Source organism: Centroberyx affinis, unplaced genomic scaffold, assembly GCF_046629955.1.
Source record: "Centroberyx affinis isolate AG114_WGS23_722 - 3 ecotype Tasmania unplaced genomic scaffold, CSIRO-AGI_Caff_v1 ptg000035l_1, whole genome shotgun sequence".
In the NCBI taxonomy this organism is placed as follows: domain Eukaryota; kingdom Metazoa; phylum Chordata; class Actinopteri; order Beryciformes; family Berycidae; genus Centroberyx; species Centroberyx affinis.
Genome location: NW_027278749.1, coordinates 342986 through 358260, shown reverse-complemented (window position 1 = coordinate 358260; position 15275 = coordinate 342986). Strand labels below are relative to the sequence as shown.

Here is a 15275-nt window from a genome sequence, read left to right as displayed (position 1 = left end):
TGTTAGCTTCGAAATCCAGTTGTTCTCGTCGGGCCAGTTGCAGAGGGCAGGGGTGCAGGTGAAAGGCAGAGAGGGAGGGAGGGACCGAATCCAGACAGAGAAAGAGGAGGAGAAAGCTAACAGAAACCAAAGATGACTGTGTGAAACAAAATGGATCCAACCAAGCACAGGTAAAGTCTACATTTTTATCAATTAAAAACATAGGTGGGGTTGTAAAAAGGGGGCATTATAGTTTAAAAATGGCTTTGCTTTATGTCTTTACTAAGTGACCCTCATGTTACCATTGCTGTGTGGTCCCATGTGTTGTCCTGTGGCACTTGATGTGTTGATTTATTTAAGATTGAAAACAGACCCAACAGCTCTGCTTTTATAAACCTACTTTCAACCTGGAGTGAGTCAGAATGTTACAGTTCCTATATAATTACCATTCTGACTATCTTTAGTGTGTTGCTGTGATATTCAGGGATTGTAAACAAGTATGACACTGGGATGAAATCACTTGCATCAGTACTTTGATGTTTGGCAATGTAGCACGAGCAGGTTAGTACAGTACATGTCTGCAATATGTGCGTTTGTGAGCGAGTGTCTTTCCTTTTTTAGTCACTGTCGTACATTAGCACCAACCATATTATATGTATAAAGTGGTGACCAGTGCAGTGGGGCAGTTCTGTGATGGTCTACATCAGTCAGTTGTAAAATATTTCATAGAAACATTTCCCTGAGAATCAAGACACATTCCTCAGCATAACCTAAAGCTGCAGCAAGACATAAATTGATGTCGGGTTTTGTGTGAACTGCTGTCAGATGAGGCAGAGGTGACACTACATCCTGCGGAGATGTGTAACTGGAGCTGTTAATGTTAGCGTGTTTCACAGTCTCAGGATGCTATTTTAAGGGTTTCTACTGTCACAAATGGTTTTCACTGTGTGTTTAGAAAAGCCTGTAGAGGACTACTGAATACCATGTAGGCAATGTATGTGTGTTTTCCTCCGGTGTGCAGCACACACACTATCTGAAAACTTTAGTTCCCCTAGGTTATTTAATTTCTGCTTTCTTCCTTTTGTTGCCAATTTATTTGTGTACCTAGCTTTTTATAGCCTTGGCTTTGAAAAGAACTTCTAAATAAACAGCATAAAATGATAACAATGCACACAATGTCCATCGATTATCCAGCATGCCTCTGGATACTCTGTTGTAAAGCCTTTCCTTGTCACAAACTATTTTACTCCATTTACCCTCACACACCTCATGTTGGCAATGATTAACCCCGTGTGATTATTCTCAGCCTTTCCTCAGAAGTACCACATGTAAACAATGGAGGGAGGAAATGAATCACCAATGGATGAAACAGCAGCGCAGTGGAGAGATGGAGGGGAGGGGGAGAGGCAGAGGGATACGGAAACCAAAGAGCCAGAGGTTGTCGATGGGACTACACCAGCTGCAGAGATCATCCTCCACCACAGGGGGTCAGCAGACAAACACAAGTTCAATACTTTGGGCTATCAGGTAAATGTTCTGTTGTTATGAATGGGACAGAAATGCAAAGATGACAGCCTCAGGGATTGATAACATTACCTATCTGACAGTGTAAAGTGTTCAAACTTGTATATCAGACAAAACAGGTTAGAGGAAATTTGACATCTTTTGACATCTTTAAATCACAAGACTGAAAATGAGTCTGCAGGTAAATAAACATAGCCTTGATTTATATTGCTCAATTTCCCCACAGGGGTCAAGTTTCATCTTATCTTATGTATCAGGAATGTTTATGATGTAGTCTTTGAAATGTGCTTCATCCCCCGTTTAGCCCATATGAAACGGCACAGCATGAAAATAAAACTGTATTTTGACTGTATTTATTCCCCCACTCCAGCGGCGGACAAAGCAGAAGGTCGTGACAGACTTTGCAACCGTGAGCAAGGGAGCGTCTGCTGGAACCAAACCCAGAGCTGCGCTGAGACAGGTCTTGTTCAGCCAGGGAGTGTCTGACAAGAACCCCGCGCCTGAGGTATTCCCCTCCCATGTCAGCTCCGGCACATCTGAGTACATACTGACATGCATAGGCACAGATACAGACATGCTGTAGCAGTGTGCGCCAACGCAAACAGCTGGAACAACTGCAGCCCAGTCTGTTCTGCAGTAATGCTGTAACACTAAATAAACATATGAATATTCACAGCTACTGAAAATGGTTATTTGTACTAAATAGGAGATGCATTATGAAAACAAATTTCATAAACCCCTTTTTTTCTCACTGTAATTTCTGTTTGTCTCGCTACATCTGCCTTCTTGTTTTGGTCCCTTCCCTCTCTCTTTCAACTCTCTCTCTCTCTCCCTCTTTCACCACTCTGTCTTTCCCACCCCTTCAGGAGCGAGGTCAGCTGGATGTGTTGAAGCAGGCTCTGGAGACCTATCCTGTGCCTGTCAGTCTGAAGTGGAGATGGGAGGAGGAAAGACATGGAACCACGCTGGAGAAGAACTGGACAGATATAGTGCACTCGCATTCGGTATATGGCCTCTCCACCAGCTCTTACAGTTATGTTAAGTGGCTATTCTTGAAGCATCCATAAGTAACTGTCTCCTTCTCTTCTCTTTCTCCCTCTCCATCCTGTTTCCATGGTCAGACTATGTCTAAGATGCAGAGACACCAACAGGAGGCGCTGTGGGAGTTGGTCCACACTGAGCTCACCTACATCAATAAGCTCACAGTCATCCAAGATGTAAGACATCACTCTCTGCACAACTGTCATTGTCTTTGATTAACGTCAGCTAATAAAAATGCTTAGCAAGAAACAATAATTACAATCTGATTGCAAAATGTTCTTTTTTTATACTATATTGCGTCATTGTTCCATATTCAATTCACTTTACAATTCTGTCTATATATTTTGAGAGTAAGAAGAAAAAATAGAGCCACATTTGATGAAAACAAATATTCGACGGGTTCCTTTCCAGTTCCATCATCATCACCAAATATGTCAAAACTGATAATCTGGGTAATCTGCAGGAAGTTTAACAAGCTGTATTTGTCTCTCACAGTTGGTTATTGCAGCTCTTGTCAACCTGCACCAGCATGGATTTCTCCAGGAGGTCAGTCTGCACCGCATGCAGTAACATTACCTGGTCTATACTGGAAAAACACAAACCTACAGCACAACACACACGATCTGCAGGCCTATTTTCCATTGTTCTGCATACCACTGACATACTGACACAGTGAAAACATCCGTTATAGCCGATACAGTTTACACATACACAAATGCAAACGGAACATTCAGTACCACAACAGCACTTTTAAGATTTCCACTGAGAACATGGAAAATGTCACACCAGACAGTTGAGTCCGTTTTAAGCTCTATTTTTTGCTTCTTCTTGACTTTCCTCTTTGTCAGGTGACGCCCGACTTGCTCTTCTCCAACCTTCCCTCCATCCTCAGTGCCCACCACCTGTTCTGGCAGGAGGTGATGTATCCCATGTTGCAGAAGGTGCGGAGGACAGGCCAGCCCTTTGACCCCATGATGTTAGAGGCCGGTTGTCTGCAGGTAACCACTTATTATCTGCCAGATACGTTAGGAATACAGCAATGTGTTGTTTCTGGCTGTCACTCATATGATCATTCATTGTTTGCCTTTTTTACCCTAGTTCCATGAGCGTTTCTCTTCCTATCTGCCGTACTGCTGGGAGGAGGAGAGCAATCTGGAGCTGACACGCAGGCAGATGGACACCAACCCTCATTTCCTGACCTATGTCCAGGTACAGTGTACGGTGCATGCATGCATGTGTGGAGGAATGGTCAAACACACACACACACACACACACACAAACACACACACACTTACGCAACTGCTCACCCACACAAGCCCCACAAAATATCATTCAGCATGCCATAACCGGGAATGCGATGTAATGAATAACCGTATTGTTATCATAAACGTGTTGGCGTTCTGTCATAGTCACTTCCTGAAGGGCAACCACTTGTCACACCAACGTCCTCTCCTAATGAATCAGCCGAGACAACTGTTCTAAGGCTAGACAATTTTCTGGTTAGTACGCAAAATGTAATACTGAAACCTTCAAAAAAAGGGTTACATGTTTTACCTTAACCTGTTTTCAATGCTATTTCCTGTATAGAACCAGGTACTGTGTGTTCATTTAAAAGTTGCTCTCTCTAGTCAAGTTTGTGATTCATCAATGTGCAACAGAATTCAACATTAGAAGAGAGCGTTTTGATTTGATTGGCTCACGGTTCGAGAGAGCGTGTGGTGATCAGCGGGGACAAAGTTTGAGAACAGGCCAAGCCCGAAGACTCTATAATGGAGGCTTTCGAATGTCATCTTCTCAAAGTTACCAGATGACCAATATTTATTTATCAGCCAAGGGCAAATTTTATCTGCATTTGCTGTACCCTGCTTATCATACTGCTTAATTTATGGCTTTATGGGGTGCCCCGGTAGCTCACCGAGTAGCGTGCATACCATGTAAGACACAGTCTTTCCCACAGCAACCCGTGTTTGAATCTGGCCCGCGGTCATTTGCTGCATGTCCTCCCCTCTCTCTCTCCCATACCTTCCTGTCTATCTCTCACACTGTCTCTATCTAATAAAGCATAAAAATGCCAAAAAAAATATAATTTATGGCTTTACTCTCACTCTGCAATAACAATGAAATATTATAACCAAGTTTCTGATCTGAATAGACTTTTGCTGATGCAGATTTCCTGTGTTTTTGTCCTATCTAGTGGGTAGAGACTCACCCTCAGTGTGAGCGGATGCGGCTGGGTGACATGCAGGCCAAACCCCATCAGAGGATCACAAAGTATCCTCTACTGCTCAAGGCCGTGCTCAAAACCACCCAGGACCCACAAGTACAGCACACGCTCAGAGGCATGGTGAGGATCTTCAGCTTTCAGATCAATGAACCTGTTCAGTTCAGCGCACATGTATTATGTCCTCTAGTACAATCTCAACAAAACTCCCACTGACTAACTCCAGCCCGTCCTTCTTTCTTCTCGCCCTTCTCCAGCTGTCCAGTGTCAATGGTTTTTTGGAGAGCATCAATGACTACCTGAGGCTAAACGATGAAGAGCTTGCTCTTTCTATCTCTGCTCAGAGGGTGGAGGGATACGAAGTGGAAGGGATAAATGAAGAAATCGACAGGGTAAAAGATTTTTTTACATAAAAATGCTGTGTAAAGCGTGACTCTCATGCACCCGGCTGAGATTCTTTGTGAAGATGCCTGAGTTACCAGTCAAATCCACAGTGAAAACAAACGTCTATATACTTAAATCCATGCAATTTATATTTACTCAGCCAAGCGTTTGGTCTACAATACCTTCAACAGAGCAAGCATCACACACAATGGAGAGGCAACACCCAGTCACGTGAATTAACACTACCGGGATATTGTAGTTCTTTGATGCTAGAGAAAATCAGCTATGAAACTACATGTATAACTAGGACTGCAAGCAGTCATGGAACCAGGCCGGCCAGATGTAGTGTAAGAAGAAAAAGAGAGTTACTATAAACAACACATATTTATTCAGCTTCACCCAGGACTTGAACTCACAACCTTTAACACCAAGGGGAAGTGATAAACTCATTGATCTATCTCTTTGTGGTTAGAAGAGAGGAGGCATCACATCACAGCAAGGTGCATGATAAGATCTGTCCAGCCATATTAAGGCAGATTCATACTAGTGTAAAATATTCTGTTTTCAAGATAAAATTCTGAGAATTTATCTACTTTATCTAGACAACATAGAGATGTCTGTAATTTATTTGTACAAGGATTGAATGCTCCATAAGTGAATAACTGATGTTTAAAGATGCTCCATTTTCCATTGAGTACAATGGTTTCCATAAAAGCAGAATTCAAATCATCATTAAAAAATTCAGTTTTTGAGTTAGAAGTCTGAAATTGTACGTTTCATCTACCAAGACAAGAAAATATTTTCTATTTTTTACATGAAGATTGGACATCGAGTAAACAGCAATTCACCGTGGCAGTGTACAGTACCATTTACAGTCAGACATTTTGATGAGCTGTGGGCTCAATTTTTAATTAAATGAAAAACCCAACGACAGTTTTATTTGGGCATGTCTAATGATGCTCTGTAGTGATTTTCATCTAATTTCTTGCAGTTTTAGTAAGAAAGAAAGAAAGAAAGAAAGCATGATAATAATACATACAAACACAATAAGATAAATATAAGTAAATATAAAATATAAGATACACAAGGGGGGCACAATGTATAGAAAGACATACAACCTCAAGAAGCACTATATACAATACGTACAAAATAAACAAAAATGGAACATGAGGCTATTAAGAGGGAATCAGGCTTGAACCAACATAAATCATAGACGCCCACAGTCTTCAAATAATCCTGTGTTACAGCGTAACAGCATAAAATCCTCATTTAAACTAACAGGCTGAAGCATATCTAGTGTGGATCCAAACAAGTTCCCTCTGTCATGTTCTTTCTAAGTCGACTTCTCAGATATTCACTTTAATATAATGATTATTCATGATGGATTTCCTTTGCAGTATGTCCGAGAGATGTGCCAGTTTGATTTAACGTGTCCCATCAGAGGAGTGGGTCCTGGAGTTGTACGCAAGTTGCTGCTGGAAGAGAACTTGAAGATTCGTGGCAGAAAAGACAGCAAGGTGAGCAGTGCCAATGTACTCAGTTACTGTATATTTTATTCTATCTTCAGGACGTCCCATTCATAACTTTCTTGTTCTTCTTCCCATGTTTCCTCGGACGTGGTGTGATATGTAGCTGGAAGTGGTGGCTCTGCTTTTCTCAGATGTGCTTCTGATGACCAAAGTCCAGAAGAAGGGGGAGCGACTGAGGGTGGTTCGCCCCCCGCTGGCGCTGGACAGAACTTTCTGTGTAGCGCTGAAAGATGGCTGTGAGTAAAAACCTCTCATTAAAAAACTGATGCAAGATGCAATCTGTCCAGACATCACATTAATAATTCCTCCTCTTCTCTCAGGTTCATTTGTTCTTGTGGAGGTCGGTGAGCTTGGCTGTGCCATGAATGTCTACATTTTTGCAACAACCACCTCAGAGAGCTGCTCCACATGGGTCTCCACCATCCACCAGGCACAGGTAAAAACAAACATTTCTTACTACAGCTTCCAAAATGGCAATTGTCTAGTTCTATTTAGTTATGTAAAAGCATTTCAGAAATGTCTTTATAAGAATAACTTAGTGAAGAATTGTTGAATGCTGTGTGAATCTAGCTCTATGTTCTGTTGACAGGAGACACTAAAGGATTTGAGAGAGGCAGAGAAAAACAAACAACTGGACAACTGGAGAGTCCAACAGTTTGAGGCCAAACCTGTTATGGAAGCTAAGATGGATAACATGGAGACAATAAAACAACCTCTTAAGCAAGCAGCAGAAGAGACTTTTGTGGATAAATTTATTGAAGAACCTATTATCTCCCCATCAGTGAATGGGATGTTGGCTAAAGTAATAGATACAAAGTATCAACCTTCACCTCCAGTGGCCAGTAACAGTACCGGGTTGGCTTTTTGGCAAAGCAAGTCCAGTGACAATCGCAGCAAATCAGTGTATGGTGGTTTTGCTGGTAAGGAGGGGCGTGAATGGATAGAAATGGCGGTGAGAGCAGAACAAGGTGGGAACCATGGGGAGGAAGAAGAGTTAGTGACTGTATTTCGTGGGATAAAGGAGCGAAGAGTGACCTGGAACCACAACACACAGTCCGCCTCTCACCCAACCAATTTCATACCTAGTAGAAATACAGCGGACCCATTAAGACACAAACCCAGTGGACCACACTCTCTCTTACTGGGCGGATATCCAGATGTGGACTACCCAACCACCCCACCTGGCACTTTGCTCTCCCCTTACGGAGAACACCAACCAACTCAGTACCAACCAACAGTTTCCATGGTGAGGCCTGAGTTGCGAAGACTCCCAGGAGCTGGAGGGAGGTCAACACGGAGGGATTCAGATTCCCAGTCAGTGGACGAGGAGACCAGGAGAAATTCCTGGTACAACCAGTCTGGAGAGGAGGAGACTTTGTCCGAGCCTTGGAGGTTCTCTAGAAAGTTGAAGTCTCCCAGGTTACGGAGGAGGAGGCCCATCAGCAGCCATCAGGATGCCCCTCCCCAGATGTTCAGGCAGAGGTCCCAGGACTTGGGGGTGGCATGGTCTGCTCCTAACACCAACTCTTCCTCCAACTCTGACTCAGACTGCAACCAGAAGCTCAAGGGAAGCTCTGCCTCCTGTGACCAAAGCTCCAATTCACACCGGGTGCTCAAGCTGGGGTCCTTGAAGCTGAACCAAGGGATGTTTTGGAACATGCCTGATGAAAGAGGTTCCCCCGATTCCCGAACGTTCTCCGAGCCGGAGCTGCCCGATCAAAACTTCCATTACAAGAGGCCCAAAATGAAAACCCAGAGGAGTGCCTCCATCCCTGATATCATCATTCAAGGAGGACACAGGCTTCATCTGCCCTCCAGTAGCCTGCAGTCCTCGACTCTGCCCAGAGTGGGGGCCGCACCTTCTCCCACCGCAGCACTTGACCCACAAGCACGCGTCTCCCCTCTGGAGGGCCTTTTGGAACGAGCCAAAGTGAGAGTGAGGGACCGAGATGGAGTAAGACCAGAAAGAAAAGAGAAAAAGCCCAATATGAGAGCATGTTATCCGCCTCCATCTCCCTCTTTCTCCACCACACCATCACAGTCGCCCACCGATGGGGACAGAGAGACAGAGTGGGAAGAGGTGGAGCTTATGAGACGCAGAGCCCCTACCGTGAGCAAAGGATGGAAGGAACAGTTGGTGGATGGAGATGAAGAGGAGAAGAAGAGCAGGTTAGAATGACAAACTGTCCTCTTTTGATGCATAAGTCATGGTGTGACTATAATTAAGGTGTTGTATCTTTCAAATTACAGAACAATACTTTTAGCAGTGAGTCTGATTTGTTGGGCTCCAGAACGTAAAGAACTATTACTGCCAATAAATTTTAGTTTTCAAATCGGTTATTTCAACAGTTGTGTCTTAATTAGTCAGCATTCGCGTCTATCTACTGCTGTGGTTGCTGGAGACTGAGTGAAAAATAACTGACATTCTCCATGGTGGTTTTCTGGGTATAACGGCATATTTTACGGTTCAGAAGAACTGATAATCACGACAGCCTCCCTGAAACAGGAACTGGTTGCTCACTCACCACACCACCCTGCTGCCCCATTACTATAACACAAAGCTCATTTGGATGTTACGTATATATTTATCTCATTTATAACATCCAAATAAAATTTGTGCAATAGCAGAGAATCCACAGTGTCAGTCTCCCTTTCACTGTCATTGGTGCAGCTCAGGCTATTCATTGGTTTCATTGGCTTATAGATAATTGAGAGAGTTGTCCATAGTCACAAATACTAATATACATCCTAAATCATGAGTGTAATATAAGCTTCTTAAATTGAGTAGTATTCCCCTTTATCAGGAAATAGAAAAATGTTTTTATATTTTTGTTTTTAAGTTCTCAAATCTCTACTATTGAAATTAGTTTTTAGTGAGGAGTAGGTTGATAATGGACATATTGTTCTGTCAGAATGGAAACTTCACAGTTTCCATCATCGGTAATTTGTGCCACTGCTAACCCCGAATGCGTTAGCTTAGAATTTTATCTCATTCTCGATTTGAATCTTTCACGAAAGGCATAACCAACTTTTAACATAAGTTTAGCATAATGTTTTTATGCTTTGCACGCTATATATTTATTGGAGCAGAGAACTTTTTTTTTATATTTTTAATGTTCTCATGGTTTTCTTCTGTCTTATCATTTGGTTTTGTATCTTTGAACATCATGTAGGCTATAATACATTACTTACTGCACTGTGTGTGCCAATATTCCCTCCAGGCCACTTTTTATTGGAAATGCTTCTGAAACAGCGTTTAGACTATGTGACAATAAAACTCTCCACTGAAATTACAATGTGTTATAAGCCTTCAGGCAGAGTGACAGCTCTTTTAGCAGAAGAGGGCTAGAACCCCTAGTGAATGGTAGGGGCAGCATTGGCACGTAGATATGAAAAAATAATACATTTTAAACTTCTGTTTCCACCTCTCTCTGTCTGTAGCCTCGTCTTTGCCGATGGTGTAAATGTGGACTGGCCGGGCTGGTGCTTCGATGATGATGAAGTCATGGATCATCTAAACCCAGAGGACTATAGCATCGGGGATGAGGGGCTGCTGGAAGGCATCAGCCGAACTCTGACCTTATGGGATTTCCATGGACTTGTAGAGCAAGAAGAAGGGGAGTGCAGCCAGGTGTAGCTCTGAAGCTGCAGCACACAGGAGATCTGGGACTGTCAGCAGATTCAAAACGTCTTCCAGACTCAAAATGCCAATCAACTGAAGTCCTAAGACCAGACACTCACACTACGATGACTCAAAGTTCAATCTGTGAAAGTAATTTACAGAGCGACAAATTGACAACTTTTCTCATTGCCAATTTTTTATTAAAAGCCCAACCTCACAAAAGAGGGAAAGGATCTTTGCTTGCAGAGTAAGCAGATCAATTTGCACAGATATTTTGGAACATGGTATCAAACTCAGCAGAGTGTTTCAGCACAAACTTCCAGGGTGCTTTTCACACAAAGGTCTTGAATCTGAATTTATGGTCGCTAATGATTCTGTAATTATGCATCAATATGTAAAATTATGTAATTTTTTTTTTTTTTGACACAATATCTATACACTCATGGTCAGTGTTTTGTGTAAATATAACAACACATTTTTTATGAATTCTATTTTATTTATATGAGTAATAATGTCACTATTTTTGCCCTGTTATTCACCTGAAAGATTCAGATTGTATATAATGTAATGAATAAATCCAGATAAATTTGGTGAAATGTATTTTATTTGTAAACTGTAACCCAGTTTATTTTCAAGAAATATATACAAACAAAACCTTACATAAAACATAGTTACAATTAGAAAATAGTTATTAATGGTAGTTAATGGAAATAACATAGCATATGCAAAATCTCAATAAGATTTTCTTAAAACGGGAACAAAAATACTGCTACATATGTCTGCTCTGGATATGTACAAAACCTCTGCATGAACAAAAAATCTCCCAACTTATTGCAGGCATGAAGAAGTCTTACAGTCTTAAATTCAGTGTTGTGAAATTTTGCCGCAATGCCTCTACACTGAGTCTTCATTTTTAACTCGGTTCCTTTCTCTCTCCTCCCTTTCATTGGAGATAGTATGAACAATAGTCTCCAGTGCGGGGAATTGAAAGATCCTTTTCCTCTGTGGAGACACAATATGTAGATTTGTTAAAACAAGCAATCTGGAGCACACAGTCAAGATTTGAATCATGGTCCTTTGCATGCACATGCAAATATACTGCTGTCCGTTTCAACGAGTCATTCAATCTTGTATTCATTTTAAAATTTTCCACAGAACAAGTGAAAAACCTGTTATGGAGGTGAGATAATTTCTTTCGAATACCACTCATTGCAGGAGTTTTCTCAAACCAAGTGACATTTTCTTGAAACAAAGAGAATGGTCTGCCTTATTTCTAGATGATGCAACTTGCTTGGAAAAAACATTCTTGAAAATATTGAAACTGTGAAATTATCCCATCCCACTGGTAATCTTTTTTTTCCACTTGTTTTGGGAGAAATACAATTTAAGACAGGATTGAATGTTTTTTTTTAAGATGGGCATTTTCTTGCAGTGGTGTGAACTACACAACTTACCCTTTGGTGGTTCTTGTACATCTGAGCCACAACCAGCAGCAGCACAAGGAGGAGAAAGCTGAGACCGATCACCATGGCGGTATTATCTGAAAGACCTGCCTCTTTGGCTCCGGTCAGACCGCCTGTGGGACAGAACAACACACAAACAATCAGATGAAAGCTCCATATGCCATTTTTCATGAAGCATATGAGCATATTAGTGTTAAGCATAAATAGAATTAAATGAAGGGGAGTGAGCTTACTCATCAGAGGAACGTGGTATGTTACGTTTCCCAAAATGCCTTTTTCCCCGTAGAAACGGCACACCCATTCGCCCGAACTATCTCCTGCCACCTTGTCGATCCTGAGAACGTTCCCCTTCTGGACGGACCTCGTCGATTCGGTGCCATTGAGGTCATAGGTCACATGAACCCACTCATATTCGGTGACCTCGCTGGGGTCACTTAGGTGACAGGTCAGCGTCGCGGGGGCTTTTTTGACCGAGTGGACATTACTTTCAACTGAAAGGAGAACAAGAAAAAAAAATCCATGGTATTAGTTGATGGCAAACAATAAAATTCATGCAGTCTGCATATAACTAACAGTCTAACAAAGATATTGTAAGAAGTAGTAGTTTATTTATATAGCACATTCCACAGAGCAAAGTGCTTCACAATTAATACTATTGTATTCAAACACATCTGTAAATGCTTTTGTATCTTTCCCCAACCTTAAGCGTTGGCTGTGAAACTGTGTAAGCTTACTCTTGGCAACGACGAGCTGCAGACTTGTGCTCAGCCTGTATCCTTTTACCGTCCCGGAGCATCTGTACCTGCCTCCATCCTCCGACCCCACCTCCCCCACAGACACAGAGCTGTCCAGGAGCCGCCGAGAGGACAGCCTGAATGAGGGAGGAAGGGAGCGGGCAGTGGACGGAGAAAGAGATCCGGCGCTCAGTCTCTCCCACACCGGGTTGTATGGGGTTAAACCAGGGGAAAACACACAGGGGAGCGTGACTGCAGAACCCACAGCAGCGTATACCTTGGTGTTGTCACTGGACGGGTTGATGATTCCTGTGTGTGTGTGTGAGAGAGAGAGAGAGAGAGAGAGAGAGAGAGAGAGAGAGAGAGGAGTTTAAGCCATGTAAAAATATGAACCAACGGCTCCACCTCTTACAATATTTCAGGATCATAGGCCATCTGTTGTCCGGAATCTCACCTTTCACAGACAGATGCTTTGTCGCTAGGCTTTCTTTCTTCTGGTCGTTCACAACGCAGGTCCAGTCTCCTGTCAGCCTCTCAGTAACTTTGCCCTCCATGACACTTTTGGTGACACCTCTGTCTGGGATCGACACCTCCTTGATTTCATTCTGAGGCACAAATGGGTTCCCGTTCAGTCTCCAACGCAGGGTGGCTCCCATAGGCCAAGGGGTCACATCACAGCTGATCGAAACGTCGCCCCCCGGTACGGCAACCGATGGGGAGACAGACACTGTAAAGGATACAGGCAAGGGTAAGATTATTGACATATTCACAGATATATCACAGATCATTTCTATTTCATAATATAAGAATGGACTTACTTAAGTTGTTTCTTACCTGTGATGACTCTGAGTGTGACCACCTTTCGAACCCTCTGCTTTCCATCGTCCACCCTGCAGGTGTAATCTCCCCCATCCTCCTCCCTCACGTCGGAAATATGCAGACTGTAGTCGCCTCTTCCAAACTCATCGTATGGGCATTGTATGCGCGAGGTCCCTTGCTTTGCCCAGCCGTAGCCCCAATATTGCAGACCGCTCTTCTCCTTTCTCCACACAGTGCTGTTCATGGAGGGAGAATTCAATTTGATTTAGGGAGAGCTAGATAGGAGGAACCGGGGCTAAAGAGAGGGGGTTTGTGGGAATTTTAGAGGGGCAAACTGAGGAAGCGGGAAGGGATAAAAGACAAGCGAAGGGGATGAATAAAAAGTTGTGTCTTACCCTACATTGGCTTTGGTCCAGAGGATTGCAGCAGCAGAGGCGGATGGAGGGCTAGATTCACAGGGTAGTACAGCCTGGGAGCCGGCCTCCACAAACACCTCTGTTACCTCACACCTCACCCCTGGGGGAAGAAACACACAAACTCCACTTCAGCAAGAAAATCACAGCGAATGATCAACATGTAGTGTAAAAAAAGTGAGCAAAAAATATGGGTATTTTTAAATGCTTCATTACCAAAAACAAACAAAACAAAACCCCAATACATTGAACATTATTGTAAAAATCCAATTATATATCACCTGTCATTAGAAAGGCAACCCCCCCAAAGATTAAGTATTCCCACAGCATCTCTTTGTTGTCTTTGAGTTTGATCAAGACTTCTGTCTGCTGTCTGCTCTATCAAGTCTATGCTAAAATGTCACCCTCTCCGTTTGATGTGTTCTCTCTAAACTCTGTGTGTTTCTTCGACTTGGGCTGAAGTATATATGGGCCTGTGGGCGGCAGGTAGTTCCTCTAGTCATGTGAGCTGTCAGTCATCAGCGTGGCTTTGATGCGGTCTGTCTTTGTCACTTACACAGCTTGGAAACTGTAACACAGAGAGACAAACAGGGAGACCCACTTCCTCCCACGGATTCTCTCTCTCTTTCACCCCCTCCTCCCTCTCTCTCTCCACTTCACTGTTATGTAAAATGATACACTTTCAAGTCAAGTATAGGGCTAAAAGAAATCATTGCATTGGTGGGCACAGTATATGCACAGCAGCAGATAAGATGCATTGTTTGGAAATGTTTTAATGCCAAGAGAGCAGTGCATTTATTCCACACAGACCTCAGTGAATATCACAGCTTTATACCTCAGTTCAGTTCAGCATTATTTACGCAAGTTTTTGCTGCGCAGCCAAACCGCTCTGTCTTTTCCTTCCTTATTGCCAGTCAGTTGCGTTCACAATCTCTCATCACTGGTGAACCCAGCTCTCTCATTATCATCGTCACCGGTATGAGAATGAGGCCGTTCTGGTAACACAGTATGTTGTTTTGATACATATTCATGTGTAGTGAGTGAGTCACCCTCTCCATTTTCACCTCTTTTTTTTCCTTTCTGTGAATTCTTATTGTAAAATGAATATAGCTGATTTAGAGCTGTTTTAGCTCTCCAAAGTCACATCTAGGGCTTTGATGACTGTTAGGTGGAAGGTAATGTCTTAATGTATTTTAGATGGATGGGTGAATGGATATAAGATACATAGTAAGTAAGTAATGCTATTTGTATAGCATTAAACACACAGTTACAAAGTGCTTTACAGAGACAGAAGAGAAAAAGAATAAATAAATACAGATATTAATTCACACAACATGCAAGCATATGATAAAAACAAGAGGAAATAACTATAAAGCATGCAGAGTACATATAAAATAAAACTAAAAAATATAAATAGAAGCATAGCCTAACTATTATAAGAAGGCCAGTCTATAAAAGTGCGTTTTTAGGTGCTGCTTAAAACACTCAACAGACTCAGCTGATCTGATGGATAAGGGGAGACTGTTCCACAGAGTGGGGGCCATAA

The 15275-nt window shown here is 42.5% G+C and overlaps 2 protein-coding genes across 2 annotated transcripts; one reads left to right on the top strand and one right to left on the bottom strand.

Annotated features, from left to right (window-relative positions):
• The first annotated feature begins 74 nt into the window (after window positions 1-74).
• On the top strand, window positions 75-10876 carry plekhg6 (pleckstrin homology domain containing, family G (with RhoGef domain) member 6). The gene is made up of 15 exons (XM_071516344.1): window positions 75-170; window positions 1286-1506; window positions 1874-2008; window positions 2370-2507; window positions 2625-2720; window positions 3040-3090; window positions 3393-3542; window positions 3643-3753; window positions 4739-4888; window positions 5023-5157; window positions 6547-6666; window positions 6782-6914; window positions 6999-7114; window positions 7268-8847; window positions 10120-10876. The coding sequence occupies exons 2-15, from the start codon at window positions 1315-1317 to the stop codon at window positions 10313-10315; spliced, it is 3303 nt and encodes a 1100-aa protein (XP_071372445.1). The 5' UTR covers window positions 75-170; window positions 1286-1314; the 3' UTR covers window positions 10316-10876.
• On the bottom strand, window positions 10875-14151 carry LOC139641767 (lymphocyte activation gene 3 protein-like). The gene is made up of 8 exons (XM_071516356.1): window positions 14011-14151; window positions 13712-13832; window positions 13332-13552; window positions 12952-13224; window positions 12498-12806; window positions 11997-12254; window positions 11755-11876; window positions 10875-11302 (listed from the first exon to the last, which is right to left on the bottom strand). Exons 1-8 carry the CDS (start codon window positions 14057-14059, stop codon window positions 11195-11197), a joined length of 1461 nt encoding a protein of 486 aa, XP_071372457.1. The 5' UTR covers window positions 14060-14151; the 3' UTR covers window positions 10875-11194.
• Between the last annotated feature and the right edge of the window lie 1124 nt (window positions 14152-15275).

What these genes read in the sequence shown, in the direction of transcription:
- plekhg6 (XM_071516344.1), top strand. Translation starts at nt 1,315, where the DNA reads ATGGAGGGAGGAAATGAATCACCAATGGATGAAACAGCAGCGCAGTGG. An exon ending in ATATAGTGCACTCGCATTCG is followed by an intron (nt 2,508 to 2,624) that starts GTATATGGCCTC and finishes TTCCATGGTCAG; the next exon opens with ACTATGTCTAAGATGCAGAG. An exon ending in TAAATGAAGAAATCGACAGG is followed by an intron (nt 5,158 to 6,546) that starts GTAAAAGATTTT and finishes TTTCCTTTGCAG; the next exon opens with TATGTCCGAGAGATGTGCCA.
- LOC139641767 (XM_071516356.1), bottom strand. Translation starts at nt 14,059, where the DNA reads ATGCTGTGGGAATACTTAATCTTTGGGGGGGTTGCCTTTCTAATGACA. An exon ending in TGGACCAAAGCCAATGTAGG is followed by an intron (nt 13,553 to 13,711) that starts GTAAGACACAAC and finishes CTCCATGAACAG; the next exon opens with CACTGTGTGGAGAAAGGAGA. An exon ending in GCAGCTCGTCGTTGCCAAGA is followed by an intron (nt 12,255 to 12,497) that starts GTAAGCTTACAC and finishes TTCTCCTTTCAG; the next exon opens with TTGAAAGTAATGTCCACTCG.